The following is a 21,194-nucleotide window of genomic DNA, read 5'->3' as shown; positions in this document are numbered from 1 at the left end:
TTTTGGGTCTCATTTACGCGAAAACCGCTTGGAATAATTTGACGCCTTTACGATTGTTAAATTCGTACTTTTTATGTGTTTTATATTTAAATGCGTTTAAGTCAATTAAGCCAAATTTCAAAAATGATATGGTAATTAGGCTGAGAACGCCTAATCGTGAGAATGACCGTTAAAGCCGATTGGTCTTCAGGTTTTATTTTAATGCGTAGGAACATGTCTTTAATGTCCCCGGTGATTCCAACTTTATTTATTCTAAAACGTAACATTATGCCAAATAAAGAATTTAGTAGGTCAGGCCCTGTGAGTAGGAAATCATTCAATGACTCACCATAGACTTTAGCGGCCGCATCGAACACGAGTCGCAACTTTTTTTTATTAGGATTATTTACCCCAAAATGGGGTAAATACCAAGTTTTTGGCGACCGTTCGGTATTTTGCGTTTCTTGGGCAAAATTATTTTCCAGCAAGTGTTTTACACGCTCCCTGTACCTACTCGCGTACTCCTGGTCAGCTGACATTTTCCTCTCAACGCTGTGCAGTCGGGAAAGTGCATTAGGGTAACTGTCAGGTAACTTACAGTTTGGGTTCTTCCACGGCAAGTTGACGTGCCACCTGCCGTCAATGAGCTGCACACCCTCGTCCAGCATGGCCACCGCGCGCACCTCGTCTTTGTTCTGTCGTGGTTTACCTGTCACTCCCAAAGCATCTATAGAAAAGGAGCGCCGCACCTCATCACTGAGGTCCCGAAGAGCGCGTTCATCATCAGACGCTGATGCTGAAATGAGTAAGGTGGTGTAGGGAGAAGAAGAACCAGCGCACGGCAAGTGCATTACTCCGTGCACGCACCAGCCCAGGGGGGTTCGTGTAGCTGACGGCTCATTGTTTTTACCGACATAAATCTCTAAAGGCATTAACAAATGATAATTGTCTTGACCTAATAATATTTCTGGCTTACACAAATCATTACAGTTTATAGTTACATTTTTCAAATGATCATACTCTTTACATTTAGCTAGTGAAAACTCTTGAACAGGCAAATCTAAGTTATCAACGCTTCGCAAATTAATTGTAAACAATCTGTTATCACTTCCCTTACTAGACAAGTCCAGAGTGAGCGCTGTCGACGCGCACACAAGCGCATCGTCGCCCCACTCGCCGCGCACGCGCATGGGCTCGCTGCGGCCGCCGCGCAACCCTGCGCGCGCAGCCAGCTGCGAGCTTATCACTGATATTGTAGACCCGTCGTCTAATAACGCACACGCACTTATCTTACCGTTAGGACCGTGAATTTCGACCGGCACTACTTTCAATAGCACTTTTTTGTCCGTAACACTCATATGGGCCACAGTCTCGGTAGTTGACGTACTCGATGAGGTCTTCTTGCTCTCGGCGGTCGCCTCGGCCCCGTGCCGCTGCGGAGGGTTGTGTAACAGCCGGTGATGCGCCCCGCCGCAGTCGTCTTGATCGCAAGCGGGCGCAGTACAGTTATCTCTGCCGTGCCGCGATAGTAGGCATTTAAAACATAAGCCGTATCGCTTGACGTGGCGCCATCGATCTTTGCGTAATGCTTTCTTGAATGATTTGCAACTTGTCAGCTGGTGTTCATCTTGTTTACAATAGTTGCATTTTTCACTATGCTCGCTCTTAGCGTCGGAGTGTTGAAGTAGTATACTTTGTGAGTTTCTAGCGTTACTTTCGTGCTGCCTGTATTTGTTTTGATTGTAACGTTGAGCTGATATAGTAACGTTGGCCGTGGTTGACATTTTTAGTGCCTCCTCGTGAAGGAAATCGGAAATCATGTCAATTCTTGACTTATCAATTTCTCCTTTCAATCTAGGGTAACAATAATCCGCCCATTTGGAAACTAGTACAGTGGGCAGCTTGGCCAAAATAATATTCGCTAGGTGAACACCGCGTAGGTATTCGTCACGTCCCACTGCACGTACTGCTGTTACGTAATTCTGGATTTTAACAGCAAAAGGCACTATTTCACTTTGATAATCCAATGGCAACGGTGGTAACTTCTGTACATCTTGCGTGATTTTAGTCAATATAAAATCTGGGTTACCAAATCTGAGCTCCAATGTAGACATCAGCTGATCGGGTGACGTTGCACAAATCAATAATGCAGATACAGCTTCTTTTGCAGGTCCTCGAAGACATTTTCGAAGCCTCCAGACGTTTTCCTTATTGGTGAAGCCGCATATTTGTGTTGACTCCTCGTAGGACTGTTTAAAGTGAAGCCACTCCAGAGGGTCTCCAGCGAACTCAGGTAAGTCCTTTGGGATGCTCATACGGCTCAGTAGTTGCGGGTTGGGTCCATGAATGAAAGTAGTGGCTAGCTGCTTCAGTGCGCTCGTCAGCATCTCGATGGCACCATTTTGTGGATTCAGCTCGCCCGGGGGTTTACCATTGTGGGGGGCTCGCTGCTCCTTCTCCATCTCATGCTGGCTGTGGTCCAGCCACTTCTCGACGTCGGTGCGAGTATGAATGCTCTCGCGGTCTCCATTTGGTGAACTGTATTCATCTTCCAGGTCAGCTAGGTCTGCTTCTAGCTTTTTATCGATCAACTCCATCTGTATCCTGGCCTTTTCCTTCGCTGCCTCAAGTTCCAACCGTTTTCGCCTTGCTTTAGCTGAGGATGACGTCGATATTCGTGACGTGAGGTCTCGTGGTGCTTCCTCAGGAGACAGGTCCAGTTTGTGAACTGATATGTGCGACGGTCCTGCCTCTGCGGTCGGTTGACGTGTCGGGTGTGGCCACTGACACGACGTTGCATGCTGCGGTGGCACTTGTGACGTTTTCACGGGCTCGGATTTTACACTGCCTTTGAGATGAGTATCGTTCATTGTCTCTGTTCAGGGAATTTAGTCGAACAATAAAAAGATTTGATTTTAGAATAATAGGTTTATAGATTTACCAAGTTTGAATATAAATACAATAAAATCAAGTTAATAGTTCGGGAGGCGAAAGAGGTCTGTCGTTGGAGTGCGAATTTGACAGCTCGGCGCGGGAGCGCCCACGTTACGCGCTGTGATTGGTCCATAGATCAGCAGCGACATTATGGCGTAGACAGTCTCGGTATGCACACTTGCGGACACCAGCTTTTTACGGTCACTACGCGTGAGAACCATTTTACTCGTACAACGTGGCGAATGATACATCGGACTGATCCGGCCGAATGACCAGCTGTGGGGGGTCAGGTTCGCTCCGATGTAAAATTAACGCCGTTTTAAATGTTCACAAAACAGTTTATTGCGAGTATTTGCAAGTTCAGTACACTTTTGGGCAAACACGTGTTTCTTGTGCGCGGTAGGCTAACGCGGTGTCGCTCCGAGGGCGTTTGGCAGCAGACTGGGAGACGCGTGAAATTGTGTGCGAACAAAACTGCCGTGACGCGTACCAACGACACCGAGTTACCCTCCAATAGAAAATAAAAATTGTTCTTAAACTACCGTTACATAATACAATAATATTCCGTCGCTAACAGTCATATATTTTTTTAATGCGCTCACTAGTGAGGACGTTTGATGTAAACTCACACTCAGCTCTGTGCCCGCGACTTCGTACGTTGAAAACATACTTTCATACTTTTCAACCCCCGTTTTGTCAACCCGGAAAGGGATCGTAACCGTATCAACTCGAGGTGAAACTCCGTAGTACTGCAACGCACACTTATCCGCACCGTAACGTAAACGCTTCGCCTCGCGGTTGACAGCGTAGACCAGCGGTTCCGTGGAAAGGCCGCAAGGGTTCCGTAAAAAATATTATCCCACGTTTCGTGACCGACGTTGTTCGCTCGCACCGACTTGTTTACGCACAAGGGGGGGTGCGGGCGGAGTAGTACGGGGGTTCCGCTAGGAAAAGTATAATGAATTAGGGTTCCTTGGCAAAAAAAAATTGGGAAACCCTGACGTAGAGAAAGGCGATGCGGTGTTGATACCTTTCCGGGTTGATAAGTGTGATATGACCTTACCGTGTGCCGTAATAATGTCAATGTACCTCTTTTTCAGAATTATGTGAAACTGAAGACGGTAGAAAATGTAATAGGATTGAAAAATCATTTTGGTTGAAACCAGATCTTAATGGAACGCTTTTGTATTGTGTATTTAAGACTGATCGCGGACATGAAATAGCTACTAAGGCTACATTTGTGACCCACCCTAAAACTCAGAGTAAGTACCTATAAAGGTCATAGCAGACTTATCACCTCGGAAAGGGATCAACGCCGTATCGCCTTTCGCGCGCTGTCAACCGCGAAGCGAGGCGTTTACGTTACTGTGCGGATAAGTGTGCGTTGCAGTAGGTACTACGGAGTTTCATGCAAAGTATACTGACCGCCTCGAGTTGATAAGGTTACAATCCCTTTCCAGGTTGATAAGTGTGCTACATATTTTAGACACCGTGCAGACTTACAGACTTTCAGCCGATAGTTAGGTCGGCTTGGAATTTGTACGAGGAATCGGCCGATACCAAATCGGTGTAATGTGCGCACTTCCATTTTCCATACATGTTCATACTGATTATGGCGATTATCACACTGCACCGCAGTACCGTACCTCAGTTTGTATAGAAAACACGCGCGACACAACACACTGACAACGCGTCTGCGCGCGGGAGTCTTTATGTAGCCACGCGGACCGCGGCGGAGCGCGGTGCAGTGTGATAATCGTCTAACTAACAACCCGACTAATACTATCGGCCGAAAAAAGTAGTCTGTGTGGTTAATCAATCAAATATGACTTTGCGACAGAAAGCTAAGTTTTCATTAGTGCGATTTTGCAACAAAAACGATTGGTCGACGCCATAGAGATATAGAGAGATGCCAACTAATGCGCTGAGTTCGTAACTCAGTGTCGCATTAGAAATTCACACACACAAAGTAATCAAAATATGTGTTCAACATCCTGCTACTGTGGTATGAGTACCTACCTACTCAACGTTCGAATAATCTTTAGTACTACGCAAGCAATGTAAACTGTTTACATTATGACGTCTGGAGCAATGTGTTCTGTTTTTGGGCATATTGCTGCGACACCGGCCCCGCCCCCTTTTCACATCTCCCTTTAGTTTCTGTGATTCGGGTTGCAGCGGTGGCATAGATAAATTTAATAAGGTTTATTAGTTTCAGCACACTTTAGCCAGTAAAGTAGCGCCATCTAACATTAATAAGTTGAACTACAAGGCGAGGCTTTTATGCTTTTAACAATGTAGACGTTAGCAATCTATCCTTCCTTATTTTGTTTATCTATGGCGGTGGGAACGAGAGAATATCTATCTAACATTAAACATATAATTATTATGATATAATAGGTACATTTTTATTTATTGAATGAAACAAAATCAGTAGATTATTACGACTAAACTAAATAACTAACTTAACCTAAAAAAAATTAAATATAAATCTTATTCATATGCCTTAATATTATTATATTGATCCTGCTATAGGAAGTAAGGAGATAATTATAATAAAGGAGGGCAGCCCCCTAGCAAATTAACCATATACCTAGTAGGTACCTACCTACCTTATGTTTCACATCAAACGCATTCGACATCGCCTGCTTTAAAATATGTATGAAAATTTTAGTTTTTGAAAGTTTCCGCTAGGGGCGCTGTAAAATCCGTCATTATTAATTACTTATTTACGTTTACGTAGTAGACGTTTGATGTAAAATCACAATAAGCCCTCAGATGCACGATCCTCTCTCATTTATAGAGGCAAATATAGATTTACACCCCCAAGGGGGTTGGAGGCCTGATGTTCGCATATTTGTCCCTTAGTCGCCCCTTACGACATCCACGGAAAGAGTGCTGTCTTATTCTACTCTGATTATCTTACATTTAATAACAAACATCAAAACTCAATCAAACTTCATGCAAAAACACCGGTCGCAGTTATAGTTAAAATAGTAAGACACGGGTCTTAACGCGACGTTTATTAATATGAGTAGTAAATATGAGGGTAGTTGAAAATTTTCAAGCCCGCCCGAACGGACGACGCCGCGAGCCGCCAGTCTGCTTGTGACCACAAGTGTTGTCACTTGTCACTTGTGTGCACCCATAATACAACATTTTATTTGTTGTGATACTGACAATAGAAATACAAACCGATCGAGCTAACAGAGCACCTCGCTGGAATGCGACTCTCCCTCGCACTCACCCGCACACCCCCCGTGATGTGACGTCACGACTACTAGGTGCGCAGTTAACTCGATCGGATTGTACACAAGGTTAATGCCCGTAACACCTACAAACCAGCAGAAGTTTATTGCCATTGGTTTTTTTTACCAAACCAATACCCGTATTTATTCTACTTAATAATATTGGTTCAAATCTCCCACAATTCTGACATTGTCAAGTCTGTAAAACTGAAAGTAAGTAGGTACATACTATTCTACCTACTTAAATTTTAATATAAGGCCTTTATACAGGGTGAAATTGAAATCGTTAGCATCCTTTTAAAATAAGACGTAGAGTCCTAGTACATTCTCCAAATATATCTATACCATACATTTTGTTGCAAAAGAACACCTCACGATATCGAAATAAAATGCCATAGTGTTAAGTTTGTTCTTCTGTACATTGGTCTTATATTTGGGGAATGTACCATGTATCATGAGTACAAACCGATCGAGCTAACTGCGCACCTAGCTGGAATGCGACTCTCTCGCACTCACCCGCATCGTTGATATTAGGCTGGGTTGCACCATCTTATTTCAACTTCGACAAACGTCAAAAATCCTTCAAACTCCATACAAAAAACATAGGTCGTTAAAGTTACGGTCAAAGTTTGGTGGTGCAACTCAGCCCTAGTGTCTGGTTTGCTTATGTACCATCGGCAACAGTGTTAACTATCCATTGCCTGTCATGTCGTCTCGTTCTATCGCAAAGAATCACCATTTGATGAGAGCGAGAGCAAAAACGGAAATGGATAGTTAACAGTGTGGCCGTGTGTACTTTGTTATGTGCACATTATTAATTGTTCATATTCATTACAGTTAATGCAGCCGAAGCAACCACTGCAAGATTTGGTCAGACTCCAAAAGAGACTTCCAAAAGTTCCAACTCATCTCCCACGAAATCTCCAGACGTGGTGACCCCACCAAGATCTGCATCATCAGCCACATCATCTAAAGGTAACTAAGCCTAAGATGTTTTTAACTAAAGCCCGGTCTGTGAGCACGTAGAATTTTGTCCAATGACCCCAAGCTACCCATCCTTATCGCTCGCGTCGCGCGTAATTATATTGCTGTCGCGACTGTGCGACGGGCGCCCGCAGTGAGTGTGTGAGCGCGACAGCAGGAGAGCTACCCTAATTTATTTATTTTTCAAAATTTATTCTACCACTTTGTCGGCGTGATTAATATATCTCTAGTGCCAATTAAAAGCAAAACCTCGGACGGACAGACGGACAGACAGACATGACGAAACTATAAGGGTTCCTTGTCAGGACTACGGAATTCTAAAAATACGCGTGTTGTGCGCTAAAGCCTGGTCCGTGAGCACGTAGAATTTTGTCCAATGACCCCAAGCTACCCATCCTTATCGCTCGCGCGTAATTATGTTGCTGTCGCGCTCGCACACTCACTGCGGGCGCCCGTCGCACAGTCGCGACAGCAATATAATTACGCGCGAGCGATAAGGATGGGTACCTTGGGGTCATTGGACAAAATTGAATTGAAGATGAAAAGAAATTCATCACTTTACATGAAGGGGAGCTACCAAAAATAATAAAATAAAATAATTTGTCGGCGTGATTAAAATACATCATCATCATCATCATCATTTCAGCCACAGGACGTCCACTGCTGAACATAGGCCTCCCCCAATGCTTTCCATGTTGATCGATTGGTAGCGGCCTGCGTCCAGCGCTTCCCTGCTACCTTTACGATGTCGTCGGTCCACCTTGTAGGTGGACGTCCCACGCTGCGTTTTCCGGTACGCGGCCTCCATTCCAGAACCTTTCTGCCCCATCGGCCGTCAGTTCTGCGTACTATGTGCCCTGCCCATTGCCACTTCAGCTTGCTAATACGTCGGGCTATGTCAGCGACTTTGTTCCGTGCGTGCTATGGAGAGGGCTATGCTTGGTGTTTCTTTGCGAGATCGAATCAGAAATGAGGAGATCCGTAAACGATTAAAATACATACCTCCACAAAATTACAGCTCTCTAGTGCCAATAGTTTCCAAGCAAAACCTCGGACAGACAGACAGACGGACATAACGAAACAAGGAACCCTAAAAGCAGATTTTATAATGTGTTTTCATATTTTTTTTTTGTTTCTTTTTAATAAATAAAAAAAAGTAAATCAGAAAGCTTCTGATTTACTTTTCCTTTTCAAGGTCGTTAATGGTCTTATCGATGCCCCGGATATACTGGAACGTTTAAAATTTGCCGTACCTCGTAGTAGCAGCCGCGTGCAAAATCGAAAGACGTTTTCTATCCCTCCGTGCAAGACTCGACTCGGTCAGCACTCCCCGTTACATCGCATGTGTATAGGTGTACCAGAATCTCATGGCAAATAGGGAAAATAAACTTTGTTGAGAGCAATACTGGGGAAATTGGAATAAACGATCTTGATACTGTTTAATTTTTTACTTTTATGACTTTAATATTAATGAACATGAAGTACGAATATACATTTTAGGTAGGTATGTGTATGAAGAATATTGTTATACATCGGGAAAGTGTCTTGAAAAATAAATAAATCGTATTATTAATTTAAGTAACTAATTTTATTATGCATCATACTTTTAACTTATCACTTCATTCAGAACTAGAAAACGATTCTAAGAACTCCACTTGCAATTTCTTGTTCTTCAATAGATGATCAAAATAAAGAGATAAAAATTAAATCTTTTTCAATTTTCTTTACATGGTCATAACATTTTGACCATTCCCCTGCACCAATTTGTGAGATATACCTGAAAACCCCGATAAAGCAGCAATTAAGAATAATATAAAAAAAACATAACCCTCCTTGTGACGTAATTGGGTAATAAACTAAATGTATCAAAATATTTCAGTCCAACTTACTGTCAACTCGACGACGCGCTTTAGAATCAAAGATTGACTTTGAATTATGCCTTATTTTACAATTCACATTGAAAACAATATGACTTGCTTGAGCTTTTTCGATTTTTTCACAAAAATAACAAATAGTCAAGAAGAGATTACAAATTTTTTGCAGCGGCTGACAGATTTCATAATTTTCTTTGACAGGTGACAATTAAACCATAGACAATTGCCATATGAAAAACACACTTTTCCAATATTTTTGTTTGCCATGAGATTCTGGTACACCTATACCTGCTACAATTCTATGCGTTTTGTCTTTGACATCTTTTTTGGTTCTCTCGTCTCCGCCAAGCGCCGTATCAATACGGCTATTCTTGATTTAAAATACCTAGTCTAAAATTAGTCTAAATTTTGTTTAGTTCTGTGTAAATGTAAGGTCTGGTTTATCTGTGTAATATTCTTAATTTAAGGTGGTTTAATTAATTATTTTTATATGCATGCTGTGCTTACATCGAGTAGGGTAAATCAGTATGAATTGATTTTACATTCATTACTTACTTTTGCATGATATTTGATTGTACCCAGTTTTGTAAGCCAAATAAAAAAAAAAAAAATAATAAACCCTTGTTTTTTTCAGAGCGTCTCTCCCTCGGCTGGACAGTTCTCCTCGGGGCTCTCTTACTGCTTCTCCTGGCGGAGAGGGAGGATATGGAGCCTATTCTGGCGCGGGTGGAGTGGTCCACACTTTTGTTCTTTGCGGCTCTCTTTGTGTTGATGGAAGTGAGTTACATGTAAACTTACTTTAACTTTGACAAACATCAAAAATCCGTCAAACTACATATTATGTAAAAAAAACACCGGTTATCGTTATAGTTACGGTCAAAGTTAGGTGGTGCAACTCAGACTAAATCTTCTTGTCGTGTTGACAACAAATTTACAGTGTCAGCCCAAAACTCCGCCACAAGAGTGGCGTTGTCAGTAGCAATTATTAAATCTTCCTGCGTGCAGTTGTTTGGGCACGCATAACTAAATTACTCGACTAGTACGAACAAGACTTAAGCATATTATAATTTTAAACTTTCTTATACATATCATATCACAGATAATATAATACTATGTAGTTACGTAAGTAACTCATATAAAAATATCGCGTTGCGAACCGTGTATCATTGATTACAGGCTCTCTCCAAGCTGGGTCTGATCGCATGGATCGGCAAGATGACTGAAGCCGTCATCCTGAGCGTCGGGCAGGAGTCCCGCCTGGCTGTCGCCGTCATGCTGGTGCTTTGGGTGAGTCCTCCATCATCATCATCATCATTTCAGCCACAGGACGTCCACTGCTGAACATAGGCCTCCTCCAAGGATTTCCACATCGCCCGGTTGGTAGCGGCCTGCATCCAGCGCCTTCCTGCTACCTTTGTGAGGTCGACGGTCCACCTAGTGGGGGCCTGCCTTTATTATAGGCCTCATAAGAAGGCTCAAGGTCACCCAAAGGGCGATAGCGTGCTATGTTCGGAGTTCCCCTGCGTGATCGAATCAGAAATGAGGAATTTAGCAGGAGAACCAAAGTGACCGACATAGCCTTAGTCACTGCGAGATATTTGCCGCCCACTGCCACTTGACTTTATCAATTCTGCGGGCTATGTCAGTAATTTTGGTTCTTGTAGCGGTAAGCAAAACTCTTTGCGCCGGGTATAGGCTACGGCGGTTGCGATGGTAACCGGGTTGTTGATGTCAGGAGAACGTCAGGTAGTAAAATAGGAGATTTTACAATATATTATATTTTATTCAAAAGTGACTACGTGAGTTTCCATAAGCCACGTACCCTTTATTGGTGACCCCGATTTTCGTCCAATTTGTCTACAACTGTACTGCTTAATTGCTGCAACGGACAAGGACTACTTTTACACCTCAGACCTGAACTCCCGACCAAGGGTCGAGTAACGAATTCCAACTTCATTTTGGAACCGCATCACCCCGTGCCCGAGCTCACACCTAGAAGTTGACACACAATTTGTTCCGTGTTGCTTGCTCCGCACAGTCTTTTATTTTCCCTTAGAAGCGGACATCCCTGTTTTATTAATGCAATCGTTAGATATTACTATTATGTATAAAATTGATGAAGGAACTAGTAGTTGTATTTGCTTAGTTTCGAAGAAATATTCGATATTGTGATTTTATAAAAAAAACAGTTTTAGAAGCATATTTTCTAAAAAAATTACATTAAGGCAGAATTTTGTAAATAAATTTACCTATCACTATAACGTCTACCTTTATGCAGAAATAAATGGTTATTGCTGCAGTAATTTAGGAATTATTTAATAATTTATGATTTTCAGAAAACATTTTTTTCTCCGTTACACTAGAAAATTGGCAGCTATACCTATTTACTTTATATTGATGCATGATATAATTATCTATAATACCTGAAAATATTACTTGCCTATCCCGTGGAAGTTGGATGATACGACTAGAAAAATTAGTCAAAAGTAATATTGACTAAGGCCATCGGTCAAAACCACTATTAACTGAAATTTGCAGTCAAAAGTGGTTTTGATCGATTATGAGTTTTGACTGCAACATATATATCGATGTTTCGAAAACGATAGGATTTCCAATAAGCCGCCAGAGGGCCAACTCTATAATTATCAAACTCGACCAGACAAATTAATAATGGTAAAAGCAATTAATTTCAATAGTTATCTAACAAAGGCATTATAACCGTATTGTTACGGACGGCATTTAAAAAACTAAAAAATATTCAGATGACAACCCTATTTACATATAAATTTTCTAAACTCATAGAAATTAACATATCATCCAACTTCCACGGGATAGGCAAGTAATATTTTCAGGTATTATAGATAATTATATCATGCATCAATATAAAGTAAATATAGCTTCCAATTTTCTAGTGTAACGGAGAAAAAAATGTTTTCTGAAAATCATAAATTATTAAATAATTCCTAAATTACTGCAGCAATAATCATTTATTTCTGCATAAAGGTAGACGTTATAGTGATAGGTAAATTTATTTACAAAATTCTGACTTAATGTAATTTTTTTAGAAAATATGCTTCTAAAACTGTTTTTTTTTATAAAATCACAAAATCGAATATTTCTTCGAAACTAAACAAATACAACTACTAGTTCCTTCATCAATTTTATACATAATAGTAATATCTAACGATTGCATTAATAAAACAGGGATGTCCGCTTCTAAGCCAAAATAAAACACTGTGCTCCGTGCTCCGTGTTCCGGGTTGACACACCACGCCGCGTTCACCACAGAGGGAAGTAGCGTTCACCTGCCTTGTGAATGCTGAGCACCTACCTGTTTGCTGGACAACGCGACAGATTGCAAGTTTTTGAGTGTTTTTTTTTTTTTTTTTTATTTATATTACAATATTTAATTAACTATATTAATGTAAATAATTTTGTGTAATTGTGTACAGTTGTTTATATTATAGGGTGGTTATCTTTAAAATTCAGGTCTAGTTGCAATATTGTGAGCCGTAGCTATACAGGGTGCATTTTGTTTTTTATTGGCTTTGCGAATGTTGTTTTAGCACCGCTACCCCTTCACCGTTTTTTTTATAATTTGTGTTCGTCTTGAGGTTTCTTTTTTCATAATAGTGCATTAACATGTCGATACAGGATTTGGAACGTCAGATTTCTGAATTAAAAACCAAGCTTGATTCCTTACAGTGCCCATCACAAGCTTCACATGTATCTGCCGTGTCGGTTAAATTGCCACCCTTTTGGGCCGACAAGCCTACTACGTGGTTCGGTTTAGTTGAGGCACAATTTCACATAGCTGGTATTACTCAGGACATCACCAAATACAGTCATGTCATTTCCATGTTAGACACCCGGGTGGCTGATGAAATCGAAGATATAATTGCGAGCCCACCAAAGGAAAACAAGTACGAGTGTCTCAAGGCTGAGCTTACAAAGCGGTTATCGACTTCGAGGGAGCAGCGGATTCGTCAACTTTTGGACGAGGAGCAACTGGGAGATAGAAAGCCATCACAATTCCTGCGGCACCTTCGCTCGCTAGCGGGCGATGTTCTGCCTAATGATGATTTCTTGCGGGAGTTGTGGTTAAGACGCCTTCCACAAAGCGTCCAGGTAATTTTGACAGCGCAGGTCGATTTACCTCTTAGTAAAGTGGCTGAAATTGCTGATAAAGTTATGGAGGTAGCTCCACCTATTATGGGATCTGTCGTGGATACCGTTGAAGCGAATACGCCGACTTTGACAAGTTTAGTACAGCGAATTGATGCGTTGGCTGAAAAAGTAGAGGCTCTACGCTCTAGCAACTCTAGTGTTCAGCGAGGTCAATCTTCGTCTAAGTCTCCAGAGCGTGTTAACAAGCGGCTTTGCAGATTTCATAAGCGTTTCGGTGAAAAGGCTCACAGGTGCATTTCTCCATGTTCTTGGGAGGAAAATGTCAATAAAGCAAAAAACTAGACAGGCAGTCATTGATGGCGGCATCTGACTGTCTAGAGCCCGGCCGCCGGTTATTTGTTACTGATGTGTCATCTAAGCGTCGTTTTTTGATCGATACTGGTTCTGACCTCTGCTGCTTTCCGCGTCGTCTTCTAAGAGGAACTCATTCCTCTTCAGATTATGTGTTAGGTGCAGCTAATAGGAGCTCAATCAGGACCTATGGCACAGTGACTCTACGCCTTAATCTAGGGTTACGCCGGGTCTTTCATTGGAACTTTGTAATTGCCGACGTCAGCATACCAATAATTGGATCTGATTTCTTGGCGCATTACAGTCTATTACCAGACCTTCGTAATAAACGACTAATAGACGGAACTACTAATTACTCGACTGCTGTTTCAGTGGATAAGACTTCACAGGCCAGTATTAGAGCGGTGTCCATTAATCAGTCACCATTTTCCGAGATTTTGCTCGAGTTTCCAGATCTGACTAAGCCACCTGGCTTACCGCGAGTTGTCAAACACTCTACAGTTCACCACATTATCACAACTGAAGGCCCTCCGGTTTCGAGTCGCCCACGCCGTCTAGCTCCGGAGAAGCTGTTAGAGGCAAAAAGAGAGTTTGATGACATGGTTGCCTGCGGGACAGCACGTCCTTCAAGCAGTCCGTGGTCTTCTCCTCTTCATATGGCGCGCAAAGGAGAAAATGGTTGGCGTCCTTGTGGGGATTTTCGCGCTTTAAATGCCAGGACGGTGCCTGATCGATATCCTGTGAGGCACATTGCTGATTTTGCTAACACGCTATCAGGATCTACTATATTTTCAACTATAGACCTGGTGAAAGCGTACCAGCAAATTCCAGTGAACGAGGCAGATATTTGCAAGACGGCCATAACCACTCCTTTTGGGTTATTCGAGTTTCCTTTCATGACCTTTGGTTTGCGTAATGCTGGACAAACGTTTCAGCGTTTTATTGACGAGGTCGTGAAAGGACTCGATTTTTGCTTCCCTTATGTTGATGACATCCTTGTGTACTCCAAGGATGCAGTCCAGCATGCGCAGCATCTTCGCACCCTGTTTCGTCGTCTTGTTGATTATGGTGTGGTTATCAACACGTCTAAATGTGTGTTTGGTGCGCCTGAGGTAACCTTTCTAGGTTATCAGGTGTCCAAAGAAGGTATTCGCCCTCCATTAAAACGTATTGAGGCCTTAAGAGATTATCCTTTGCCATTGACGGTACAAGGTCTTCGTCGTTTCTTGGGCATGATAAATTTTTACCGCCGTTTCATTCCACAAGCTGCTGCATTTCAAGCTCCTCTGATTAATGTTCTAGCTAATACCAAACTTAAGGGTGCTAACCCCGTTCCTTGGACACTGGAACTCAAACTAGCCTTTGAGAAATGCAAAGAACATCTGCAGAACGCAACATTGCTTGTGTATCCGGTTTGCAATGCTCGTTTAGGCCTGTTTACTGATGCGTCATCTGTACAGGTGGGAGCTTGTCTCCAACAGCAGGTTCACGGTACGTGGCAGCCTTTAGCTTTCTTTAGCAAAAAGCTCACTGCCCGACAAAGTGAGTGGCCGGCCTATTATAGAGAATTGCTAGCTGTTTATGAAGCGGTTCAACACTTTCGACACGTGTTAGAGACGCAACACGTAACAATTTACACAGACCATAAGCCACTCATCTACGCATTTGCACAGCGGCGTGAAAAGTTACCCCCTGTGCAATTAAACCAACTGTCCTTCATTTCACAGTTCACAACTGATGTTGTGCATGTGAAAGGGGAGGAAAACGTAGTGGCTGATGCTTTGTCGCGTGTAGATGCCGTTAATTTGGAAAGTGATTACGTGGCATTAGCCAAGGCTCAATCTGTTGACGAAGAGCTTCCGGAACTTGAAGCGAATTCTTCACTGAAGCTTAAAAAAGTGAATATTCCTGGCGCTGATGTTCCGATTATATGCGATACTTCAATTGGGAAGCCTAGGCCTTATTTGCCACCTGACTTTCGTAAGGCGCGTTTTTTGATGCTTCATGGTTTAAGTCATCCTGGCGTAAGGGCATCTACACGTCTGATGGCTGAACGTTACGTGTGGCCTGGTATGAAGAAGGACTGTCGGAATTGGGCTCGTTCCTGCATCAAGTGTCAACGTAGCAAGATTAGCAGACATACCCGAACACCTGTTGGCGACTTTGATCTTCCTTCCGGCCGGTTCAAGCATATCCACGTTGACATTATTGGCCCACTTCCACCTAGCAGAGGGTTCCAGTACTGCCTTACTGCCGTTGATCGATTTACGCGCTGGCCGGAGGCCTGGCCCATCAGTAACATAACGGCCGAGGTAGTTGCTGAAACTCTTACTAGGGAGTGGATTGCTCGTTTCGGTGTTCCGTCTGTCGTAACAACTGACCAGGGGAGGCAGTTTGAGTCTGCTCTCTTCCAAGATTTGATGCGGTTTTGCTCAGCAGATCGAATACGCACTACTAGTTACCACCCCTGTGCTAATGACCTAGTTGAGAGAATGCATCGACAGCTAAAGTCAGCTCTCATGTGTCACGGCGATTCCTGGTGCAATAGCCTTCCAGTTGTTTTATTAGGTATGCGTTCTGCGTTGAAAGAGGACTTACAGACTTCTGCGGCAGAATTGGTGTATGGGGAACCACTGCGTTTACCAGGGGAGTTTGTTTCGCATGCCAAGACTGATCGTGTTGAATATATATTTTCCTGTCATTATAATGATTTTATTTTTCTATTTCAGGTAACGGCACCCTCATTGGCGCTAGTGCGAACGTTGTTTGCGCAGGAGTGGCCGAGCAACATGGCTACCGGTTCACGTTCGTCCAATACCTCAAAGTAGGGTTCCCCATCATGATTGAAAACCTTTTAGTCGCGTCAGTGTACTTGCTGATATGTCATTGTGCTTTCACGTGGCACTGATATTGACTTACTTGACTTAAGGTCCTATGTCCCCTAGATGGGGCAGAGGGCGTCCACAACAGTCCTCCATCGCGTTCGGTCTTGAGCTTCGCGCTTGATCTCGCTCCAGGTCTTGCCGCTTTTCTTCGCCTCGGCACTGATATTAGATATTATTAGATATTCAAGGGCCGAGGCGTGCACGTGGCCCCCAAATTCAGGGGCCCCCTATCCAGAAATATCACAACTGTATTCACAAACATTATGAGGTCTCACAGTGCGCATGGACGCACAGGGTCCCAAAAACTATTGAAAAACAATACTTGAGTGGCGGACACGCGAACCAATCGCAGAGCTCTATTCGACGCGTGCGTTTGACTTACCATTGCGTTGCTGCTTCACTTAAGCAAGCACCGTTTGTGAATACGGGTGTAAAACTATAAAGGCCCTTTCCCGCGACAATCCAGTATTGCCGGATCCCGCAAAACTGGACTGTCGTGTGAACACACAGTTTTGCGGGACACTGCAAACGGGATGTTCGCGTGAACGTTAATATTAAAACTCTATGCAGTACGCACTTATATGTAGTATACAAATTTCGAAATATTTTTCTGATTATGTACATTTGGCATCGTGCTTTTAAGTGATTTCGTGAAAAATATTATTGTCAGGAGTGCATTACCGCAGCAAAATTTTTATAAATGTTGTGCTTTAGAGAGTCGAGAGTATAGCAGATAATTAGTCCATCGTGAGCAGAAATTTGTCCACTAATAGCAAAATTCGTTCAAATTATAGTTTTAAAGTTATTAGGAAAAAACAGATTTTGCTGGGGTAATGTTTGAAACGTTACCCCAGCAAATTTTTTTTTTAAAGTCGTTCTATCCCTGAACCAAATACATGGATAGATAGCTTTTTTTGCGTAGTAATTTGTCCACGAATAGCAAAATTTGTTCGTGTTCCGGTTCTCAAGTAATTCAGAATTTTGCTGGGGTAATGTTTTGTGATGTCCCAGATCTCGTAAATGGCTCAACGCAGAAGTTTGAAAAAAATACCAATGATAGACCTTGATATGTCCAAATTAGTTCAAGCATTAGTCATTGATTTGAATGATAAACACCAGTGTAATTAAATGATTTCGAAAATCAGATAAAACGGATTTGTGAGTAAACCAGTACTCTTACAATCGAATAAAAATGTGTAGCAGCATGTACCCTTGGTATACCTTTATAACCACAGTAAATATAAATGATGTGGCTTTGCGCAAAAGAGAGATTTCAAGAAATTTAATTTATTTTAACACTCTTACTTTCGTGGCCGAATACGCAATTCCCTTATAACAAGGGAACATGGCATACAATGGACAAATTAAAATGTTCCTTGAATAAGCTATCCTGTTAATTTCAGCTTTATATTACGGCTTATAAGAAAGTTATCGGACTGCAAAAAAATATCAGGAATTCTTCTATAAGCCGACCAAATTATAAAGGTCACAAAAAAGCGACCGTTCCATACATAAGGCTTGCCATCTTAAATCAACGGTATGATATCGAGCTTTCGTCAGTACAGTTGCGAACAAAGGTGTTGTGTTGAGTTGAGAGGTCAGATTATTGAAATAATAAAACGAACATTTTATTTTTAAATACATTTTAAAAATAATTAACATTACAGATAACAATGAGAGGATGACATTGCAAGGTGGTGCCAGTCCAGTCTTAAATCCGTTGATATATGCTGCATCTACCATCTTTTTGACTAAAAGATTCTTCTATCTCGCAGCTTTGACTTTTACTACAGACCTTAGACAGTATTTTTGGAAAATTCTTACGCATGGCGGAGTAAGGGACGCTCTAGAGACTCTCATGTCTACAAGGAGTCACATGAACTCCAGTTTTAAATCCGTTGACATCTGCTGCATCTGCCATCTTTTTGGCTAGAAGATTCTTCCATCTTGCAGCGTAGACCTTTAGCTACAGACCTTAGACAGTATTTTTGTGAAAATTCTTACGCATGGTGGAGGAAGGGACGCTCTAGACACTCAAGTCTACAAGGAGTCACATGAACTCCAGTTTTAAATCCGTTGACATCTGCTGCATCTGCCATCTTTTTGGCTAGAAGATTCTTCCATCTTGCAGCGTAGACCTTTACCTACAGACCTTAGACAGTATTTTTGTGAAAATTTTTACGCATGGTGGAGGAAAGGACGCTCTAGACACTCAAGTCTACAAGGAGTCACATGAACTCCAGTTTTAAATCCGTTGACATCTGCTGCATCTGCCATCTTTTTGGCTAGAAGATTCTTCCATCTTGCAGCGTAGACCTTTAGCTACAGACCTTATACAGTATTTTTGTGAAAATTCTTACGCATGGTGGAGGAAGGGACGCTCTAGACACTCAAGTCTACAATGAGTCACATGAACTCCAGTTTTAAATCCGTTGACATCTGCTGCATCTGCCATCTTTTTGGTTAGGAGATTGTTCCATCTTGCAGCGTAGACCTTTAGCTACAGACTTTAGACATTATTTTTGAAAAAAAAAACGCATGGTGGAAGGACGATGGAGACTGATTAGAAATTTAATATTTAAAAATCGTTTGCACGAATTACAATATTCCACATAACTGTACAAAACATTGACAGCTAAGCTACTAATTTGCGAAGTATACCTGTATGTATGGAGTGATCGCTTTTCTGTAACCTTTATAATTTGGTTGGCTTATAGAAGAATTCCTGATATTTTTTGCAGTTCAATAACTTTCTTTTAAGTCGTAATATAAAGCTGAAATTAACAGGATAGCTTATTCAAGGAACATTTTAATTTGTCCATTGTATGCCATGTTCCCTTGTTATAAGGGAATTGCGTATTCGGCCACGAAAGTAAGACTGTTAAAATAAATTAAATTTCTTGAAATCTCTCTTTTGCGCAAAGCCACATCATTTATATTTACTGTGGTTATAAAGGTGTACCAATGGTACATGCTACACTTTTTTATTCGATTGTAAGAGTACTGGTTTACTCACAAATCCGTTTTATCTGATTTTCGAAATCATTTAATTACACTGGTGTTTATCATTCAAATCAATGACTAATGCTTGAACTAATTTGGACATATCAAGGTCTATCATTGTTATTTTTTTCAAACTTCTGCGTTGAGCTATTTACGAGATCTGGGACATCACAAAACATTACCCCAGCAAAATTCTGAATAACTTGAGAACCGGAACACGAACAAATTTTGCTATTCGTGGACAAATTACTACGCAACAAAAGCTATCTATCCATGTATTTGGTTCCGGGATAGAACGACTTTAAAAAAAAAATTTTGCCAGGGTAATGTTTCAAACATTACCCCAGCAAAATCTGTTTTTTCCTAATAACTTTAAAACTATAATTTGAACGAATTTTGCTATTAGTGGACAAATTTCTGCTCACGATGGACTAATTATCTGCTATACTTTCGACTCTCTAAAGCACAACATTTATAAAAATTTTGCTGCGGTAATGCACTCTATTGTCAGGGAGCTCATCCATGGGTCCCCTCAATTTATTGTCCGTGTTGCATATTAATTTTCTTAAAACCTTTGTTTGTCACCTGTCATCCGCTTTGCAACGGAGGGAAGTCGAACCTTAATTTCAAACTCCTCCTATGTTCTTCTGATTAATTTTGTTGCGGGTCCAATGACAGATAAACTTTCCCTCGGGACAAACTTGACCTACACTGGTTGGGTTTTTATTGGCGGTCAAACTGTAGGTAGATTGCAAAATGGCCGTTGCTAAAAGTAGTATGTCTATGGTCCTTAAGTGTTACAAAAAATGGATATAAATATTTATTTAAATAGAAAAATACATGAATATTCAGATAAAGCAATGAAACAATATTACAAAAATATTTTTTATCTGTTTATTATAATAAATTGACATAGGTAATAAATAATACTTACTAAATGTTATGTAAATAAAATAATCTAACTGTGAAATTATTTTTTTTAATTTTATTTCTAACAATAATGATGTAATTATTTTTTAGACCTTGAGTTTAGTATACAGGGTGTATTGTAAAATATTCTTGTTTTCATCATTTTAATGTCATCAAATTTTAATGTGATATTATTTATTATTTGTATATTATATACAATGATAGGTAGCGCATTTTCTTACATAACTTTTCAATTCCTATCATTGGAGGTCCGAAAATATTTCTCATACAATTTGATACCATAATGATCATTCTTCATAAAAAATTTAAAACCTACATATTTAAAAACATAATCATTGATATTCATAATATCACTAATCATACACTTAGTTTTTACTAATATTTGTTTTCGTCATCATTCGAATAAATAACTATAATATTCATAAATGTGACGTATCCTAATATTTGTTTTCATAAATTTATTACTCATAAGTGTATTTATCCATATTATTGAAAATCATGATGTCTATATTCGTATTAAATCGTATTGCTGCATGCATGCTCTGCATGCTTATCTACTCTATTAAATTATATATGATATCTGTTAGAAAGTAAATTATTCTATAGCCTGACCAGGAACATAAAAACCCTCGCCATGTTGCGGAAAACTAATGGTACTAATTTCTTTTACTGGCAACAGTAACTGAAAACTTCATTTACATGTCACCTTGCATGTCAGTCTATTGTTGTCAAAGTGTAAACAAACTTTATTTTAAATGTTTGCAATTGATTTTGTGAATTAAATTGCTAAAATATTTTTATAGTCGTGAAAGAAAAGTGGTTCACGATGTGTTAATGTATTTGTCGAAGAGAAATATTAAGGGTTCGGACAATATTTT

The 21,194-nt window shown here is 40.9% G+C and overlaps 2 protein-coding genes across 14 annotated transcripts in view; one reads left to right on the top strand and one right to left on the bottom strand.

Annotated features, from left to right (window-relative positions):
- The window catches only part of LOC135085657 (uncharacterized), a 150,294-nt gene extending 143,135 nt beyond the window's left edge, over window positions 1–7,159 (top strand). For all 11 annotated transcript variants that reach the window (XM_063980431.1, XM_063980428.1, XM_063980432.1 and 8 more), the window contains one exon: window positions 6,999–7,159. In XM_063980431.1, coding sequence (XP_063836501.1) covers window positions 6,999–7,144 — 146 coding nt within the window. In that variant the 3' untranslated portion in view covers window positions 7,145–7,159. The remainder of the gene's footprint in view (window positions 1–6,998) is intronic.
- LOC135085659 (uncharacterized) overlaps window positions 1–21,194 on the bottom strand; it is a 354,394-nt gene that overhangs the window by 282,607 nt on the left and 50,593 nt on the right. The gene's annotated exons all lie outside the window — the stretch shown is intronic.

This window comes from Ostrinia nubilalis, chromosome 29, assembly GCF_963855985.1.
Source record: "Ostrinia nubilalis chromosome 29, ilOstNubi1.1, whole genome shotgun sequence".
NCBI classification, from domain to species: domain Eukaryota; kingdom Metazoa; phylum Arthropoda; class Insecta; order Lepidoptera; family Crambidae; genus Ostrinia; species Ostrinia nubilalis.
Note: the sequence above shows the minus strand (reverse complement) of the source record. Positions and strands in the feature narration are given on the sequence as shown.